This window comes from Artemia sp. Qi Xiang Cuo, chromosome 3, assembly GCF_049724085.1.
Source record: "Artemia sp. Qi Xiang Cuo chromosome 3, ASM4972408v1, whole genome shotgun sequence".
Taxonomy (NCBI): domain Eukaryota; kingdom Metazoa; phylum Arthropoda; class Branchiopoda; order Anostraca; family Artemiidae; genus Artemia; species Artemia sp. Qi Xiang Cuo.
In genome coordinates, this window is record NC_142796.1 from 79,307,547 (window position 1) to 79,328,799 (window position 21,253).

Consider the following 21,253-nt stretch of genomic DNA (forward strand, 5'->3'; position numbering starts at 1 on the left):
GGATGACTAAAACATCATATTCTTATTTTATTAAAGTACCTCAAGAATTTCAGAGAAGTCGTTAAGTAGCGGTTTCTCTGGAGAATGGCTAAAACCTCATATTCTTCTTTTATTTAAGTACAGGTACCTTAAGTATTTCGTATAAATCGTTAAGAAACAGTTTCTCTGATGGATGGCTAAAACCTTATATTCTTATTTTATTAAAGCACTTTAAGAATTTCAGAGAAATCGTTAAGTAGTGATTTCTCTGGAGAATGGATAAAACCTCATATTCTTCTTTTATTTAAGTACCTGACATATTCTACATTTTCTCCTTAGTGCTCAATTTGAATATACTTAAAAAAGAACCTAGAATTGGGTCAAGACTTCCCAACAAGCTTAGGAAGAATTACTAATCTTATTTTCAAGATTGAAGCAAGGAATTGGGAAGCCAGTGATGAACTGTTCGAACTATACGGATACTACGTATCTCAGCCTGATGTTCAAGACTACTGCTATAGAACTTATATGTTCAGTGATGTTATAACCGTGACGCTGTTGGAAAGCACGAGCATTATTAGTCATGGTAGTACAGGACTTCGAACTTGGCCAGTAAGTTTGTTTAAATATAGTTGATTCATTTGCTATTTGAAAGAAAGTTAATTCCTTATTTGAAGGTCGTCTCTGTTATTTGCTATTGACTGATTAGGGAAATGACGAAAGAAAGGTGGCTAAACCACGTTTTGTCGATGAAGTATGATTGCTTTCCAAAAGTGTGCTCTTTGGCCAACCATTTGGGCCAAACAAAAAGCAGATGAGTCCCCAATGCAGTGGGAAGGGGCAATAAAAAACGCTGTAAGGGAAATTGAAAGTTCATGGAAGGGGAAAGAGCAGAGCTTTGGACAGATTGGAGTGGAAGAGGAGCTTATGTAGTAGTGGTAGACTGAGGCGGCTTGGCGGTGCGATGAGCTCGTAGTAGTGGTAGTAGTATTTGCTCCTTTTATTCTGTGGCTTGGATGTGGCTGTGGCTGAGAAGATAATGATTTATAAATTGAAGGGGCTGTTTATAATAGCCTAGCGTATGATGAAATGCAAATAAATAAGTACGGTAATGTAAATAAAATGTACAAGTATGGAAATTCCATATTTTTATTGCTTCTAAGAATAACGTACACATTCCTTCGTCAATCCCTACAAAGCTAATGTTAGAACTTGAACGTGAAAATATGCTCCTTTAAGCACCTGACTCTCATTTCCTTGAAAAAAGTTTTGTATCCCTTTTAAAGTTATGTGAGATTTACTTCCTACATTGTTGTGTGAACTTTTGGAGAAATAATATCTTCCAAGATGGACTTTGAATGCCCTATATTTTGCTTGTTTTTCAGCTTCTTTTGACGGTTAAAGCATTTCCTTATTCAGCTATAGGGTGTATTTTTTTCATTTGTATATTTCTTAAAAATAATGTTTTAATTCTAAAGTGATCTATCAGAATAAAATTCTATGCAACAAAAAGACAAAATTGTAATCAAAATTCTAATAAATAAAAGGCATTATTTGCCATCGAGTGTCGTATTCCAGTACTAAGTTGGTATACTTATACCAACCCTACAGATAAACTTTATTTATGCATGTTCATTCAAAACGAAGTTCTTGAAAATGTTTTGTGCGTCCAGGACTAACCCTTTGGGTTGGGGGGTGTTTTTACTAGAGGAATGGGGGGATCAAACTTAAATCATTTCGGTCATTGTTTTCTAATTTTACGTGAGGAGGGTACTTTCGGATGGGAGATAGAGTACCCGTTTTTTAAGCTGCAGATGCGTGTTTGATTTCGCAGTTGCCAGACGTTAGCTCCAAGATTTGACACTAATTTTGACTGCGCTCAAATACCGAGAGAAATAGGACTCTCCGTATCCTTGGAAAATTACTATGTAAACCCTGCACTTGCATGTATCTTACAGAAATGTTGTTATTAGTGGAGCGTCCTTGTGTTACAACATTGGCTTAATTGTTTGACATATTGGATATAAGTAAATTTCCAGTCGCATGATAAATTTTTGGACACCCTGCATTACGGATTAGAAAGTGTTGTCAGTCTGAAAAACATTTTTATCCCTGTTTTTTTTTTTCGTTTTCTTTTTTTTTGAATAAATTTGTTTCGTCAGAGAACTGAGAAATAGCTTTTAAAAATTATCGAGAATTCCATAGAGTAGGTTAAGTAAACATGTTTTTCAAGAATCATAATAATTAAATCCTCTGAAATTCTAACTAGGAGCAATAGTTTTATAAATAGCCTGTAAGAGTCTAAGGGAAAAGCTGAAAGTCACAGGTTCGGGTTGAGATCTGTTTTAAAATGAATTAATGCCTCTGGAGATTTATGAAAAGGTGGCCATAAGTAAGAGCTTTAAACTGGAGGTATGCAGAAGGAAATTCGCCAGTATTACTGTTTCAGACTACCGTACTGTTTTGCACCAAAGTCATAGTAACTTACGATCTCTATACATGGAGGTGTTGATATTATCTAATTGTTTTTTTTTCTTTCTGATTATAAACAGAAAAAGGAAAACTCAATCTTAAATTGTCTTCTATCTTTTCTTTTTATTTTTATTTTTATTTTTATAGAAAAAGAAAATTGAAAATTAGAAAATTGTTTTTTTTTTCTTTTTATATTTTTTCTTGTTTCTTTTTCTTTATATAGAAAATTGTTTTTTTTTCTTTTTATAAATTTTTCTTTTTATATTTTCTTTTTCTTTGAAAGTTTCATCAGCATTCCATCTAAAATAATCGCTGAATTGGCTGGCTCTTAGAATGGTTAAGTACAATTCCTGCGGAAACAGCGGCTATTAGTCTCTGAGGTATTAGAAGACGTTTCTGAAAACTAATGTAGCCTACTATGGAAGGGATAGATTTGAGCATGGGACTAAGGTTATGCTCTTATTTAAGTAACAAAGTGTACAAAAACATTGAACAAAAATTAGTATATAATTGGACGGCATTTTTTCATTTAGAAAAAGAAAATTATTCTTTGTTTTTTATTTATAAACCTGAAAGCTTAGTAATAATAATTGATAGCATGCTATGATCAATTATTTTATTGATCCTGGACAAAAAAAATTAACAAGCAGTGCTAACGGCTGTTTGGGCCAAGAAGCTTAGTTTGCTAGGTGCCTCACAAATGAAGTTAAAAAGCATGACATATACAATAAACAAAAGAAAAACAGATAATATGCACTAGAATAAAGGGAAAAATAGGAAATATACCCTATAGTACAGTAAAATACACTGGTAGGAAAAAATGTATAAGAAACAAATAAAAAATAGAAAAAAAACAATAAAAGACCAGAAATATTCATAACATTAACCAATAATTAAACCTCACAATCTTATCGAGCAGAAATTAATTTTTTAAAAACTTTCCCAAAAGAAGTTTTTTATGTTGTCTCTGTCTTTTTGTTTGATGTGATTATTTATTTTAATTTCTTTTTGTTTTGGGTTTTATTATTCTTTGATAATTATTTCTGGTTATTTTCAGTTTGGATTATTATAGGGCTTGATTTCTGCTCATCTTAAGTTTTAATATGGTTATTTACTTTTCTTTGGGAAATTTCTTTTTCGGGATTTTTTTTTACAAATAAATCAGAAAAGACTAAGTGAGAAAATTTTACATGATTTTTGAAGAAAGAGCGCAAGAGAGAGTCAGTGTTCCCATACACCGAGCAATAACATGATAGATATGGAAATACAAAAGCATAATGTAGGGAAAGCAACGTTTTCTGCAAGAAAGAGCTTCGTCAATGACTGCCTATGCCTAACGTAAATTTCTCTTACAATCCTGGATTTTTTTTTTGTCAAAATACTTCTTCTTTGCTGACCTAAAAAACTAGTCAAAATATTTCATATTGCTTTTATATAACTAATTTATTGACAACTTGACTTCAACAGGCTGAGCAGGATAGATGCAACTTCCGATGCAGACGTTCTACAGGGCTGGGAGTGCCCGTTTTCGTATTAGGCTCCTCTTAGATTTTGCAGTTAACGTTGAAGTCCACCGGCGTGTGCTTACGTCCCGTGAGTTATATAAACCTTCTCCCAGTAATGGGTTAAATTGCATGGTGATGCAGAACACTCGTGGGAGGATCCTCTATAGGAGGACAATTGCGGCAGTGCGTAAGATCCAGATCTATGGAGAACGGCCTCTGCAAAGGGCTGCCTCGACCTTTTTGGGGTACCTACAAGACTCGGAACCTTGCGGACAACTCTATTCCCACTTGAGGAGTGGTTCTCCTCGAAGAAATTATAGTCTAGTAAACGACACATCATTCACACAGGATTCTGATTAATCGATAATTCTTCTGGGCTTGGTCGGTTTCAGTGGGTGTTTTCGGGCTGAAAAACCTCTTTCTAGCTAATTTATCTACTATGAGTTGCCTCCCCGTAGTAGCATAATATTTGTAGGCATGATCATATAATGAGTCGGAGGTAATAGGCTTGAGACTGTCTGTGTGGGATTTTGACTCTTGTTGATAGAAGAGCATCACCAAGTGCTGAAAACCATGCTGTGACCAAGATTGGCCCAGGATTGCATAAAGCCTCCATTCATTCTGGAGGTCCCGGGGATTTCTCGCTATCCAGTTCTAAGCCGGCTTAAGTGCCTCGGTGTAGACTTGAGAAGATGTCTTGGTGTACGTCCTGTTCTGGTATCTGCGACCATTGCTTTTCCTGAGGCCAAAATAATTTCAATGATTTAAAGAACATGAAAATTGGAACTTGGAATGTTACAACATTACAAAATAACTATCATATCAACATTTTGCTTGACGAATTGAGATGATTCGAACTGGACTTATTAGGAATTTCAGAAACTCATATCCCAGGAGTAGGAAGCATGAAATTACTTGATATAGACTTTGTTTAGTCAGGCAGGAAGGATGGGATATATAGACAGGGAGTAGGTCTCATGATGAATAAGGAAGTTGTTAAGTCTTGTTTAGGCTGGGAAGGTATTAATAATAGAATATTAATCGCTCATTTTAAATAGACAGGGTTCCAGGTAGAAGGGTGGTGTTTTTGTTAGGAGATTTTAGCGCACAGGTCGGTAGAAATAGGGATAGATGGTATCCTAGCCTAGGTAAATTTGACGTAGAAAAAGAAAACAGTAATGGCTACAGACTGTTGCAATTTTGTAGGCATAACAATCTAGTTATAACTAATACGGTGTTTGGTCATAAAATGGTCCATAAGTTAACATGGTATTCATATGATGGTAAGACAGCAAAACTTATTGATTATGTTATTGTGAACCGAAGACTAGCAGGATCAATACAAGATACTAGGGTATACAGGAGTGCTGTTATTGATGCTAAAAGTAAAGATCACCAACTTGTAGTGTCTATGGTTAATTTAAAGCTGAGATTTCGGAAGGGTAAGTACCTCCCGGGATGTTATGATGTTGGTAGACTCCAGGATGAAAATTTGAGAGAAACTTTCCAGGAATAGTTGAATAATAAAGTGGAGAGTTTAAAATTTGACAATGTGGAAAGTGGATGGAATAACTTTAGGAAAACAATTTGTGAAGTTGCTGATGGTGTCTTAGGGAAGAAAATTTGGAACGCAGCTAAGAATATAAATGAAAAAAGCTTTGTGTTTAATAGAGAGGAGAAGGGGCTTGTACAAGAATTATCTGAGTGATAGATCATACGAAAACAAAAGGAACTTAAATAAAACGGAGAAAGCATTAGAATGTTAACTAAATAGGTGTGAAGTGGAGGCCATGGATAGAACTATCGAGGATCTGAAAGACGCTGCTAAAAGGCGAAATAGAACAATATTGTACTTTTGTGTTTGTAAATTCAGAAGTAGTAGTCAATTTGGACTCTCAGTTAAAGCTAGGAATGGGGCCACAATTAGTGATCGGAAAAGAGTTAAAGAGAGAGCGGCAGAACATTTTGAGAATATGCTTAACCGAGATAGAATTGCAGGAAGTTTGTGATTCCTTGGATGTGAAGGAAGATTTGTTTTGCGAGGAAGAGTTAGCGACAGCACTAAAAGGATTAAAAAATAATAAGTCTCCAGGTGCTGATAGTGTGGTGAATGAGTTTCTTAAATATGGTGGCTCTGAGGTTAGAAATAAGTTACTGAAGATTGTGAATATGATTTCTGAAAAAGGGGAATTACCTAACGATTTTAGAAAAACCTTAATTAAACCATTGAATACGAAAAGTGATAATAGTGAGTGTGGTAATTATCGAGGTATTAGTCTGGTCTCTGTAGGTAGCAAATTACTTCGTAATATGTTACTTTTTAGACTGAGAGATGCTGTAGACAAAGTTTTAAGATAAGAACATTCCGGTTTTAGAAAAGGATGTGTCGACCAAATTTTCACTCTTAGGTTAATAATTCATAAGTGTCTGAGTTATCAAACACCTTTGGTCCTCAATTTTATAGATTATGAGCAAGCCTTCGATTCTGATGATAGAAGAGCTTTAGCAAAGGTCTTATCCTTGTATGGTATACCAGACAAATACATTAGAGCTTTGTAAACTTCTAAAATACTTTAGAGGTTTTGTAAGTCCAGGCTGAAAAAATAGGTTTGAAAATAAATGTTAAGAAGACTAAGTCACTAAGGCTAGGAATAAGTGAAGATGAAAAGGTGACGTTGGGCATCGAAAAGATTGATCAGGTGGACAGCTTCACTTATCTTGGTAGTATTATTAGTAAAGACGGCGGGAGCAGTGAAGACGTTAAAAGTAGAACAGCCAAGGCTCAGGGTGTTTTTTCACAGTTAAAAAAAAGTCTGGAAGAACAGGAGGATAAGTCTGCAAACCAAGATTAGAATATTAGAAGCTACAGTGATGACAGTGGTCAAATAGGGCTCTGAAGTGTGGGTGCTCCGAAAAGCGGATGAAGAGTTTCTAGATGCTTTCCAGAGAAATTGCCAACGGATTGTTCTGGGTACCCGGCTGACAACCGTATTTCAAACAGTAGGCTGTGCTAAAAGTGTGGTTCAATCCCGCTTTCTAGGGCTATAATGAGAGAAAGTTTGAAATGGTTTGGCCATGTTCTGGATGAAGGATGACAGATTACCGAAGATTGTCCTTTTCGGCCCACCGTCTAGGGCTAAACGGAAAGCAGGTCGTCCGCGTTGGGGTGGGAGGATGTCATAAAGAAAGATTTAAAGGAAATGGAAACTTCCTGGGAGGGTGTAGAATTAGGGGTAGTTAATAGAAAAGGCAAACTATATCATACTTTCAAGTCGTGTCCTTCTCGTCTATTATCAACGAATATACAGGACTAGTGTCTACTACTGGCTTGGACTATGCTCAAGGTCGAGTCTGCTTTGTAACTCCCAGTGCAGGTCTGGTGTAAGATGAAATGCCACAAGGGTATCTGGTTTGCTGTGTACTCTTCCCGTTCATATGCAGACAGTAATTCATTTCCGGTGCATCCATGTATAGCGCATCGCATAAGACTTCAAGGGCTCCCGTCTGTCTTTAATGCTGCACATGTTTAATTAGAAAACATTAAAAATACTTGTAAAAATCGGAAGATTTGAAGTAATTACAATACAATTAGATAGTGAGTTTAACAGGAGAGAAATCTGCGCACTGAATCTGTACATTATTAGCACTGCTAGGATTAACGGCATAATTAACAAGAAAATATTTTTCCAGGAAAGAAAAATTCTTGATCATCTTAAACTAAATAATATTGGCCATAACTTGATTAGGGGGTTTATAAACTGAACAAACGTATACATAATTAGGCAGAGGAACGTAGGGTATCAAAACTACTGGGGTCAGCAAAACTTGTTGTAGGGCCAGTTGGTAACTTATGTACAATATTCTAATTTTGGGACCATCCATTTCCCAGTCCTAGCTTTGATTTAGCATAGGACAGCAGTTCCTACCAGGGTTTTGTTAAGGTTTGAGATATACGTGTACCAGATCCTTTTGAGTATTTCTTTCGGTGTAACAGTAGCTGACGTATATGGAAGTTACTAACTCTATTATAACAAGTCTTGGTCTACCATTGATGAAAACCCTTCTGATTTTCTTCAGTGAGACTAAGTTTGGACCTTTAAGGACAGTTTCTGGAAATTTCTCACTACACAAGCAGAGGAACTATGACTCACAGAGGAACTCTTTTAATCCAAACACTAATCTGGGCGCTGAGGTTTTTTTGTTCTATCTCATCATTTAACCAGGACAGGTGATGCTGCATATATTTTTAGCTGTCTCCAGATCCTTTAGGGTTTGTGGTCTCAGTGAGGCTGAAGGGCATGTTCTCTCGTTGCCAAAACATCAGAATAAATATTTATATATACGAATATATATATTCTGAAATATATATTTTATGTATGAAAATGCATTTTGAGATATATATATATATATAATATAATCTTTATTCGTTCCCTTTATCACACTGCAATAAAATGGGTATTTAAGCACAAAAATACACAGCACCAAGAAAAACACAAATGATGAACCATCACTTCTACTTCAGGACACTCTTGTTATAACATCTGAAGTAGTAGGGCACAAACGATTTTAGATATCTTGTTGTCGAGTATGTAGGCGGGCACTCCAACAGTTTCTTTCCCTCTTTCAGAGTTGCCAACCTTGTTTTGTGTGCATGGATCTCTTAAGTAAATGGAGGAAGTATACCTTGGTGTGTTGAAGACTTCAGAATGTCAGCTCCAAACTTCATCAGCATTTCATGCCTCCTTTCCTCCAGGGTTGGGAGCTTGAGTTGGCCCTGGCTTTGTTCATAGTTTTTATAATTCGGCCCAAGAATTATTTTGCAGGCTGTCTTCTGAATTGTTTCCAATTTGTTTCTGTGCTTCTCTGTAAGCGAAGGTTGTCAGACAGGACAGCCGTACATCAATACGGGCATTACATAGGTTTTATAGCATGAAAGAAGGAGTTGATCTGTCATTCCAAACCTTCCTAGATTTGAAAAGGATTTTAGAAAACCAGCTGCCTTTGCTGTGATCTGGCTGATGTGATCTCCAAACGAGAGATCATCACTTAATGTGATACCAAGTATTTTTACTGATTTTTTTTTGTTTGGAGAGGTGCAGATTTATTTATGCTCTTCTTCTTCTTCAGGAATTTGAGATGTAGTGCACAGATTTTCTTGAAGCTTATCTGGAGCTTCATTTTATCAGCTTCATGTTGAAGCTCTGCAACAAGGGGTATGAGCTGATTGGGTGTTTGTGACAGGAAGTGCAGCAGGCTTAACGAAAGATCATCTGCAAATTTACACCTCTGTTTATGTTGCCTCATCAGTTGGTTGATGGCTATAAAAAATAGGATGGGAACTAACTTGAGTCCTTTGGGCCGCTCCATACGTGATGTCTTGGTAGTTAGATCCGTCCTCGTTGTGGAATCGTACACACTTTTGGCGAACAGAAAGGAAACTTGCAATGGTACATTGCAAGTTTCGTTTGATTTTGTCATAGTTGATTTAGTTAGAAGTATCTCTCTTTTTTTTTTTTTTTTTTCTTTTTTTTTTTTTTTTTTTTTTTTTAGTGGATGTTTTAAGGATGATGGGTGATATCTCTCACTTGCGATTTATAGAGTGTAATCCTTTTAAAGTAGGAGATGTTCTTTATGTTGATTTAATTCAAATGCTGATTTTTCCCCGCAAAGACATAGTTGTTATGTGAATGTAGAGCTTTATAATAATGGATTTGCAGCCATCGTAAACAAACCTTCGGGTTTTTGTAGATGGCTGCTGTAAATTTGTTTGTATTTTTTATGTTAAATAAATTAATTTGAATTTGAAAATTTGAAAAAATTTGAAGAGAAACAGCAAGACGTTCAGGGCAAAGGCTTTGTTGATTACATCAGCATGATCAATCCAATCAGCAGCTTTTAAAGTTTCAGAAAGAAAATTTTTAGCAAGTACCTCGGTGTTTTTTATTTTTTCTAGCATATCATTAAGTAATCTAACCAGAGCTTGAGGTGTACTTTGTCTTTGACGACAACCGAACTGGCATAGGATCGATTTTGTGTTCTACTTCTGCTAGTAGCCATTGTAAAATAAAATCTTTGAAGACTTTTGAAATGATGGGCGTCTTTAAGATTGGCCTGATATTGGATGGTGAACTTGTTATTGCTTTCCACAAAATTGGTGTCATAAATGCGTTTTTCAACTGATCTCGGAACGTGCCATCGAGTGGGCATTAACTATTAGCCGCAGTCGATCCTGAAGGCAGTAGGGGGGAGCAACCATGTTTCAGGCATGCAGAATTTTGATCAGGGCTCGAGACATTTCTAATGTCTAGGTTTTCGAGTTTTTCTTGGACCTGGGAAACTGTAATAATGGGGATGGTTTTGATTGGACCATTCTGTGGCATAGTGTTGAGTGGAGGCTATTGACCATAAATATTTGAACAGTGTGCATTAAGTGCTTCTGCGGTTACTGTCTCTCTTTACTATTCCCTCAGGATGTATTTAGACTTCTACTGTCCCATTAGTTTCCGTAAAGTTGTATGGAGCTTTCCTGGGTCACTGGCCGACAACTTAGCAAAAATTTGGTGTCCATACAGACGTTTAGCTTGCTTTAGTAGTCTAACTACTATGTTTCTCTTCCGTTTATATTCGTCAGAGTTTGGCTTTGTCTCATAAGGCCTGTCCCGCTCTGCCATTGCTGCTTTAATTGTCTGAGTAACCCATGGTTTATTCTGTGCCCTAATTATAACTCGCTTTTCAGGGAAGAAACGTTTGTACTCTCGAATTGTTTGTTCATAGAAGAGTTCAGTCATGATGTTTGCGTCTTTGTTTTGGAAAAGGCGGAACCAGCATACTGAGTTGAGCCATTCTCTGTAGCCAATTATACCTTCTTCTGTAAGTGGACCGTAGGTGAACTGGGTTGGTTTAGTAGGTTTCATTGTTGACTTTGGCCGTAATATAACTGTTGCATGGTCACTGGTTGAGAGTGGTGCTTCCGCCAAAGGATCTAAGTAAAAATCACCAAGTGTAGTGAAGATCAAGTCAAGGGTGTTTTCTCCCCGTGTTTTCATGTTAATTATTTGATGCGGGGCTGTAGATCTTTCGATCCAGTTTGCCTTGAGGTCGATGAAGTCCCCACAAAGAAAGATTCCTGTATATGGATATTTGTTCTGATGAAGTCGCAACTTTGTTGGAGGTATTCCATTAGTTGTCGCCGATATGGTCCTCTTGGTGGGAAATGTACCGTGGCGAATATCAATGACGACACTTGCCGAGGTAGGCCTTTTGGTCGTGCCCACAGCCACGAAGCAATAGAAACAATATTTCTATTTTGCAATAGAAACCGACACCACCACCATGCCTCTTGGGTTCTCCCAATGCACTGCAGCGTGGGGAAATGTAACAAGAATATCCATCAATCATGGCCAAGGTAGGAGACGGGATCCATGTTTCTGTTCTTCACATGGTGTCAATGTCATGTTTCCTTAGGAAAACTTCCATATCCTCTGCCTTGTTATTGAGAGATCGAACATTTGACAGGGTTATTGTTGGAAAACAGTAAGACTGGATTGGTCTTATTTTAAAACTTGTTTTCTTTTTCCCGCTTTCCAGGCTGCAGGAAGAAGGATCAGGAGTCTCCAGTCCCAGATCGGGAGTACCTGTTGAGATGGGAGTGATAGTGGGGCATTTTGAATTAGATTTTGCTGTTGTCTCCACCTTTAGACAAGTGTTTCCTGTACTAGAATGCTGGTTGGTTTTAGATAAGGTCTCCCCGTCGATTGGTGACTGTTTGAGAAGCTGTGACCAGGGGGATCTCTTGGCTGGTAAGTTGAACGAGATGGGATCCAGCAGCTTCGTCTTCGATTGTGATTTTGTTTTCGATCGGGTTGGTGGGGGGTTCTTGTGTTTCTCCAACCATTTTTTTGTGGGAGAAAATCCTGGTAGAGGTTCTTGCTGTTGGTGTCTGAGCCAGTTCTGTAGAAAACTCGCGACCTCCATTTGGTTGATTCTTTCGTTTCCGGGTGGTGGTGGTCTAGGGTACGTCTCCAGGTTTTTGATATGATTGTTTTATGATGGTCATTTTTTGGATTCGGGGTAGGTTTGATGTCTGCATGATAGTAATTGCAGCATAAAACCCTGTTGCAAGCGCCTGCCGTGAATTTTTTGCACTTTTCAGGATGGATTCCTCCGCGATTTCCCGGAGCAATGAGGCAGCCTCTACTTGTTAGGTGATGTTGGCAGATTGGCGGCAGTATTTCTTCATGACTGAGTCGGCATTTTGATCCCCATTTACAGTGACCTTTTTTGAAATAAAAGCACAATTCTTTTGTCATTAGGGTATTTCAGTTTGGTTTTTTCCTTAAAGAGGGGTCAAAGTGGGAGTTTTGAACCGCATGGGAATTATCTGTTTTGGCTTCTACTTCACGTGACTCGGTTTGAGCTACTGACTGAACAATTCGCGAAACTTTTCTAGTAAATACAAGTTCGAGCGGTTCAGTCATTGTGCCCACACTTGAGGACGTGGGGGATTTCGTGGCCTCTCCTAGCTTTTAGCTAATACTGCATTGTCGTGCATCGTTGTTGCTGTGTAGGATGTTTGTGGTGTCCGTTATGATGGCTTGATATGCTGCGTTGGTTGTGCCAAGTTGAGCAATAAACGATTTCTGCTCATTTATGATTTGATTCTGATCTTGAACTCTTTTTGAGAGAATATCGATCAGATCTAATGCTAGTGATTCTGTATTATCCCGTTTCACGGGTGTAGATGCTTCTGGGATCTGATCCTGTTTCTTGTAGAGTTCAAAAAGGGTGTCGTTCCTACTTCATCCCATGATAAGGAGTGGCTTTCTATACTAGTGAGAGGCTCTAGTACTTTTTTCAGCCAAGAAGAATTTCAAGAATTTGTGGACGAATCTGTACTGATTGTTGAGATCTTGGAAGACCGGCTCGCGGGAAAAGCAGGGAGAGTCCTGTTGATTATAGTGTTGATTGTGAAACGGCAAATGTAAGAGCTGATTTGCAAGTCAAGTGCATCAAAAATTCTTCTAGATTGCGCTCCGACAAAAAAAAAATTAATTAGGTGCCACCTACGGAGTTGTCTTTCTCTGTATATTTACCATGAGTTGGCAAGGTTTTTTTCATCAGGATTAGGATTTGAGGTATGCTTATAGTTTACCTTGGAAAGTCCAGCGGGTTTGATTCGCTCGCCTTCGTCCCTTGGGGTCAAGCTTTTGGGCTTGACACGGCATGACTGACAAAACCACTTGAGTCCTTTTTTTTATATCTTTATGCTTTATGCATAAAGATATATGCTTTATGCGGTCTGAGGTGTCACCAATTAGCCTACTAGATTTGTCGGAAGTCTTGTCAATAAGATGGGTGTAATATGGGTGTTGTGCCCCGACAACAAAGATGAATGCTCTAAGGACAGTATTAATTTTTGAGACGAGCAGCGGCCTTCTGCCTTGTACTTATCCTCAGCATAGATACCAGCTACTACTACTACTACTAACAACTCATCGCAGCACCAAGCCGCCTGAGGCCAACACAGCTATCTCACCCCTACTGGAACAAACCAGAACAGCTCCTAGGCCTTTCTGTCAACGTTTCTATTTTCTATGTTTGTAAGCAAAGTTAGAATTATGGAACAAAATTGTATGTGGCTTTATAAACGTTATCAAACAGTTCGTGGTAACGAACTGTAAGTAAGGACTACTACTATTACTACTAACAACTCATCGCAGCACCAAGCTGCCTGAGGCCAACACAGCTACGCACGCTCCTCCTCTATCACAATCTATTCAAAACCTCCCTTTTTACATCCGCCCACGAAGTTCTCATTTACTTAAAATCTTTCTTTATGACCTCCTCCCATCCCAGACGGGGGCGACCTGCCTTCCGCTTCGCCCTAGATAGTTGGCCGACAAGAAAAAACTTTGGCAATCTATCATCATTCATTCTCACAACGTGCCCTAACCACCTCAACCTTTCTTTCATTATAGACCTAGAAAGCGGTATTGAACCACATTTTTTGTACAACCGATTTTTTGACATATGGTCAATCGGCCGGGTACCCAGAACAATCCTTAAGTAATTTTTCTGAAAAATATCTAGCAAATCTTCATCCACTTTTAGCGACGCCCATGCTTCAGAACCATATTTTACCACTGTCATCACTGTAGCTTCTAATATTCTAATCTTGGTTTGTAGACCTATCTTCCTGTTCTTCCCAACTTTTTTTAACTGTGAAAAAAAACTCTGAGCCTTGGCTGTTCTACATTTAACATTTTTACTAGTCCCACCGTCTCTGCTAATGATTCTACCTAGGTAAGTTAAACTTCCGACCCGATCATTCTTTTCATTACCAAACGTAACCATTTCATCTTCACTTATTCATAGCCTTAGTGACTTAGTCTTCCTAACATTAATTTTCAAACCAATAATAGCACCCTGAACTCGCAAAACCTCTAAAACTTCATTCATTTTGCTAACACTTTCATCTAGGATGCTTAAATCATCAGCATAATCCAAGTCCAGGAGACTTTTCCCTCCCCATTTGATTCCGTGGTCTCCCATTGCCTTTCCTGTGCTCCTTAAAACAAAGTCCATCAAAATAATCCATATAATGGGGGATAGAACACAACCCTGCTTAACTCCTGATTTAATACAAAACCAGCTGCTAACCTTATTTCCTACCTTAACCGTAGCAGAGTTATTTTCGTACATAGCACTAATCACTTTAATGTGTTTGTCTAGTATACCATACAAGGATAAAACCTTTACTAAAGCTCTTCTGTCAACATAACTGAACGCTTGCTCATAATCTACAAAACTGAGAACCAAAGGTGTTTGAAAACTCAGGCACTTCTCAATTATTAGCCTAAGAGTGAAAATTTGGTCGACATATCCTCTACCTTTTCTAAAACTGCACTGCTCTTCTCTTAAAACTTTGTCTACGGCATCTCTCAGTCTAAAAAGTATCATATTACTAAGCAATTTGCTACCTACAGAGACCAGACTAATGCCTCGATAATTACCACACTCACTTTTATCACCTTTCTTATAAAGTGGCTTAATTAAGGTTTTCCTAAAATCGTTAGGTACGACCCGGCTCAATAGTATCCGAAACTCTGGAAAACAGAATTTTGATACCAATAGATATATAAAAAGAATCAGCTTATTATGCTGATTCAAAATACATAAGTTTCATTAAGTTTAGTCTTACCCACCAAAGGCTACGAGCCTGAGACAATTTGCCTGATTTTCGAAAAAAGGGGAAATACCCCATAAAACTCATAGAATCTTCATGGACATCGCACCATCACATTCAGCTTATCAGAGAACCTTACTGTAGAGGTTTCAAGCTCCTATCTGCCAAAACGTTGAATTTTGTATTTTTTGTCAGAAGAAAGATCACGGATGTGTGTTTATTATTTTATTTTTTTTCAGGGGCGATCGTATCGGTCAAGTAGTCCTAGAATATCGGGAGAGGGCTCTTTCGGAGGGAAATTAATAGTTCTAGCACCTTTTTTAAGTGACCAAAAAGATTGGAGGGTAACTAGGCCGCCTCCCACGCCCCTTTTATTCCCAAAATCGTCCAATAAAAATTTTTGAGATAGCCATTTTGTTCAGCATAGTTGAAAAGCCGAATAACTGAAAATTCGGCCGAACAACCGATCTTAATTAATTTTTGTTTTCTTAAAGTTATAAGTGAAAACATTTAAAATAGTTTTTTTTTCAGTAAAGTACAAATTATATTCTGGGTTTGAGAAAGCATAGGGTTTAGAACCCTACTCAGATTAATTTCTGCTCGTTTTGAGTTTGACTTATTTTAATTTCAGTTTGTTTTCGGTTTAATTTATTTATTGATACTGATTTGTGGTAGTTGTATACTTGGTAGATTATTTGATATATTTTTGTGCATTTTTGGTTTAATGGAGCTCTTTCCTTTTTTTCGAAAAAACTTATTTTGTATAAAAAGTTTTTTGTTTACTTAATTTCTGTTCGTTTTATGTTGACAGTCTTTTTCAGGGAGAAAGACTGAGCCTCTTCTGAAGTTAAACAACCATCCCTTCCATAAAAACCTTAAATACTTTCTGGGCATAGCTTACAACCATTGTCCCAAATCTTTGGGGTTTGTTTCAACCCCAAAGGTCTTGTTACATGATATTTAGACTATTTTGAATAGAATAGCTACCTCAAAATTTATATTTGATGTATTTCGGGACAATAAGACACGTGTCCATGGGTGAGAGTGTAGCTGTCCTCTGCTCACTTTGACTCTTAAAAAGAGCACTAGAGCGTCTGATTACCAATCCAATGATCCCCCCTCGAAGTTTATATGACCACACTTTCTATAAAAACCCTATATGTCCCCAGGGCACAACTTACAACCCTCGCCCTAAGGGCTGGGGGGATTTGTAATCACTAGGGACATTAGTTACCAGACATTTTTAATAGACGTAACAAAACGGCCAAATCACCACGTCGTAATGAAGGGCCTGGGGAAATGTTGGATATGGTAAGAGGCGTTTGCCCTCTGATCACTATTGTCTAATAAAAAAGGCACTAGTTCTTATCGTTTACTCTCGAATGAGCCCTTTTTTATGTTTCTACGAAAAAACTTTCTATAAAAACGTTATATGCCCCAAGGGCATAACTTACGACCCTTGTCTGAGGGCTACAGGGGGAGGGTTTTCATCCTCAAAGACATAATTTCCAGATCTTTCAACTACGTTGAACAAACCTGTCTAATCAAAATTTTGATCGGAAGTGTTTGGGGAAATGCTGGGCGTTGGGGGGGGGGGGGGGGGGAGGGGGACGATTCTCCCTCTGATTACTTTCGACTATTAAGAAAGGCAATAGCTCTCTCAATTTCCAATCGAAAGAGCCCTTTTTGTAGTTTTTACGACAACACATTCTATATGACATTTGCCCCAAGGGCATAACTTACAACCTTAGCCATGAGGGCTGTTGGGGGTTGTCATACTCAAAAACATAATTTCCGGACATTTTAACTACGTACAAAAAATTACTATATCAAAATGTTGATCGGAAGTGTTTGGGGAAATGATAGCTATTAGGGGGGGGGGAATTCGCCCTCCGATCGCTTTTGACTATGAATAAGGGCACTAGCCCTCTCAGTTCCCAATTAAATGAGTGGTTTTTGAAGTTTCTACGTCAACGCTGGCAAAGACCTAATTTCCAGAACTTTCAACTACGTTGAAAAAAATGTCTATCTCAAAATTTTGGTTGGATGTGTTTGGGGAAATGTTAGGCTTGAGAGGGGTGTTAGTTGCCTTCCAATCACTTTCGACTATATAAAAAAAAAATACGGCACTAGCACTTTTAATTTCCAATCGAATGCGCCCTTTTTGAAGTTTCTACGACAACGCTTTCTATAAAACCTTATATGCCCCCAGGACATAATTTATAACCCTTGCGCTGAGGGCTGTGGGAGGAGTGTAACCCTTAAAGACATAATTTCCGGACTTTTCAACTACGTTGAATAGAATGGCTATCTCAAAATTTCTATTAGACGCATTTCGGGACAATATGACACGTGTCCATGGGTGAAAGGGTAGCTGCCCTCTGCTCACTTTGACTCTTAAAAAGAGCACTAGAGCGTCTGATTACCAATTCAATGAGCCCCCTTTGAAGTTTATATGACCACACTTTCTATAAAACCCTATATGTCCCCAGGGCACAACTTATAACCCTTGCCCTGGGGGGATTTGATATCCTCAAAGACATAATTTTCAGACCTTTCTGATCGGCTTAATAAAATGGCTATATCAAAATTTTGATTGGAAGTGTTTGGGGAAATGTTAGGCGTGGAGGGAGACATTTGCCCTCTGATCACTTTCGATAATAAAAAAGGGACTAATTCTCACAGTTCCCAATTTGATGAACGCTTTTTGATGTTTTTAAAGCAAAAATTTCTATAAGAACGTTATATGCCCCAAGGGCATAACTTACGACTCTTGTCACGAGGGCTATGGGGGGAGGGTTTTCATCCTCAAGCACATAACTTTCAGACCTTCCAACTACGTTGAACAAACCTGTCGTATCAAAATTTTGATCGGAAGTGTTTGGGGAAATGCTGGGCGTTGGGGGGGGGGGGGGAGGGAACGATTCGTCCTCTGATTACTTTTGACTATTTAAAAAGGTAATAGCCCTCTCAATTTCCAATCGAAAAAGCCCTTTTTGAAGTTTTTACGACAACACTTTCTATATGACATTATATGCCCCCAGGGCATAACTTACAACCTTAGCCATGAGGGCTGTTGGGGGGTTGTCATACTCAAAAACATAATTTCCAGACTTTTCAACTACGTTCAACAATATTACTATATCAAAATGTTGATTGGAAGTGTTTGGGGAAATGAGGGGTATGAGGGGGGGGGGAGGAATTCGCCCTCCGATCGCTTTTGACTATGAATAAGGGCACTAGCCATCTCATTTATCAATTGAATGAGTGGTTTTTGAATTTTCTGCGACAACGCTGGCCAAAACCTAATTTCCAGAACTTTCAACTACGTTGAACAAAATGTTAATATCAAAATTTTTATTGGATGTGCTTGGGGAAATGATCGACGTGAGAGGAGCGTTAGTTGTCCTCCAATCACTTTCGACTATATATAAAAAAATACGGCACTAGCACTTTTAATTTCCAATCGAATGCGCCCTTTTTGAAGTTTCTACGACAACGCTTTCTATAAAACCTTATATGCCCCCAGGACATAATTTATAACCCTTGCGCTGAGGGCTGTGGGAGGAGTGTCATCCTCAAAGACATAATTTCCGGAATTGTCAAATACTTTGAACAAAACGGCTATATCAAAATTTTTATTGGATGTTTTTGGGGAAATGGTGGGCATGGGAGGGGTGTTAGTTTTCCTCCAATCACTTTTGACTATTAAAAAGGGTACTAGCCCTTCGAAGTTACTATACAACGCTTTATAAAACTGTATATGCCCCCAGGGCCTAATATACAACCCTTGCCCTTAGGTGTATGTGTGTGTGTGTGGTTGGGGAGGGGGGGGGGGGTTGATCATCCTCATAGGCATAATATCCTAAACTTTCAACTACGTTGAAAAAAATGGCTATTTAAAAAATTTTATTGGATGTGTTTGGGGAAATGTTGGGTGTGAGAGGGAGGTTATTTGTTCTGCAATCAGTTTTGACTAGCCTATTAAAAAGGGCAGCCCTTTCAATTGCCAACTGAATGAGCCCTTACTGAAATTTTTACAACAACATTTTCTATAAAAAAAACCTTATATGCCCCCAGAGCATAACTTATAGCCTTTGCCCTGAGGGCTTTGGGGGGTTGTTATCCTAAAAGACCTAATTTCTAGAGCTTACAACTGCGCTGAACAAAATGGCTAACTCAAATTTCTGATTGTATGTGTTTGGGAAAATGGTGGATGTGAGAGGGGGGTTAGTTGCCCTTCAATCGCTTTTGACTATTAAAAAGGGCACTAGCCCTTTCGATTTGCGATTGAATGAGCCCATTTTGAAGTTTCTACGACATCGCTGTATATAAACACCTTATATGCCCTCAGGGTATAACTTACAGCCCTTGCCCTGAAGGCTCTGAGGGGGGTATCATCCTCAAAGACCTAATTCCCAAAACTTAGCTACGTTGAACAAAATGGCTGTCTAAAAATTTGATTGGATGTGTATGGGGAAAAAGTGGGCGTCACAGGGTGGTTAGTTGCCCGCCAATCACTTTCGACTATTAAAAAGGGCACTAGCCCTTTGAATTTCCAATCGAATGAGCCCTTTTTCAAGTTTCTACGACAAAACTTTCAATAAAAACCTTATATGCCCTCAGGGCATAACTTACAACGCTTGGCCTGAGGACTGTGTGGGGAGTGTCATCCTCAAAAATATAAGGTCCGGACCTTTCAACTACTTTGAACAAAATGGCTGTCTTAAAACTTTGATTGGATGTGTTTGTATAAACGGTGGGCGTGGACTATTAAAAAGGGCACTAGCCATTTCAATTTCCAATCGAATGAGCCCTTTTTGAAGTTTCTACGACAACACTTTCTATAAAAAAAAACTTATATTCCCCCAGGGCATGACTTACAACCCTTGCCCTGAGGGCTGTGGGGGGATTGTCATCCTCAAATACCTAATTTCCAGAACTTTCAACTACGTGAACAAAATGGCTATCTCAAAATTTTGATTGGATGTGTTTGGGGAAAAGGTGGGCGTAAATGGGGGGTTAGTTGCCCTCCAATCACTTTCTACTATTAAAAAGGGCACTAGCCCTTTCCTATCGAATAAGCCCTTTTTAAAGTTTTTACGACAAAGCTTATTATAAAAACCTTATATGCCCCCAGGGTATAACTTACAACTCTTGCCCTGAGGGCTGTGGGGGGAGTGTCCTCCTCAAAAACATAATTCCTATCTTGAAATCAACTGCGCTGAACAAAATGGCTATCTCAAAATTTTGATTGGATGTGTTTGGAACTATGGTGGGTGTGGAAGGGTATTAGTTGCCTTCTAGTCACTTTCGACTATTAAAAAGGGCACAAGCCACTCGAATTTCCAATTGAATGAGCCCTTTTTCAAGTTTCTACGACAACTCCTTCGATACGAAGTGCCTTGGTCTAAAACCAAAAGATAAATAATACATTGTGCCAACATCGTTCTTTACTTAAGCAGCGCTTTTGCGCTGCCTATGATTTGTATAGGATTCTTCCGCTGTACCATACTTTCTTTTGCTATTTATGGTCTTTGATTTTGAAGGGGATATCAAGAATATGCATACCTTGCTATCGGGTCTATGATCAAATGGTCACGTTCTGTTAGAGGTAAGGCCCAGGCACATATCTAGGGTGATATTTCTGGCCCGTGCCTCTCTACCTCCTTGGAAATCCCAAAATTTTACTATTGTTCTTATATTTTCTTGTATTCTCCATACAATTCACATTTTTTTTGCGTTTTCATCGAAGTTGAAAATGCAATGAAAAATCCATTGGAATTCTAAAGAGGGGGAGACAATTTTATTTGGGAGAAGTGGAGGTTTCCTTCCAATATCTGGCTGCCTTTGTTGTCTTCCCTTGAGGTTTTTGTGGAAATGCAACTCATACAAGAAAGGATATGCTAATAAGAAATTTAGCTGGAAATTAAAAAAAAGGCTAAAACTTGTTTGCCTCCATTGAAAACCAGCGCTAGAAAAAAATCCTTTGATATAAACAGAAGAAACTCTTTGTGAAGAAACTCATAGAAAAAAAAGTATTGAAAGATTAAGAATATTAGTAGGTGCGTTGCATAGCGACAATGAAAGATAAAAGACAAAAGACTATTTA

At 38.2% G+C, this 21,253-nt stretch overlaps 1 protein-coding gene across 5 annotated transcripts in view; it reads left to right on the forward strand.

Annotated features, from left to right (window-relative positions):
- LOC148954581 (protein-lysine N-methyltransferase EEF2KMT) overlaps positions 1-21,253 on the forward strand; it is a 100,349-nt gene that overhangs the window by 19,144 nt on the left and 59,952 nt on the right. For all 5 annotated transcript variants that reach the window (XR_016141534.1, XR_016141536.1, XR_016141535.1 and 2 more), the window contains exon 3: positions 409-591. Coding sequence is in view for 2 of the 5 variants with exons in the window: in XM_089086613.1 (XP_088942739.1) it covers positions 409-591 (183 nt within the window). In the remaining 3 variants the exon portion in view is untranslated. The remainder of the gene's footprint in view (positions 1-408; positions 592-21,253) is intronic.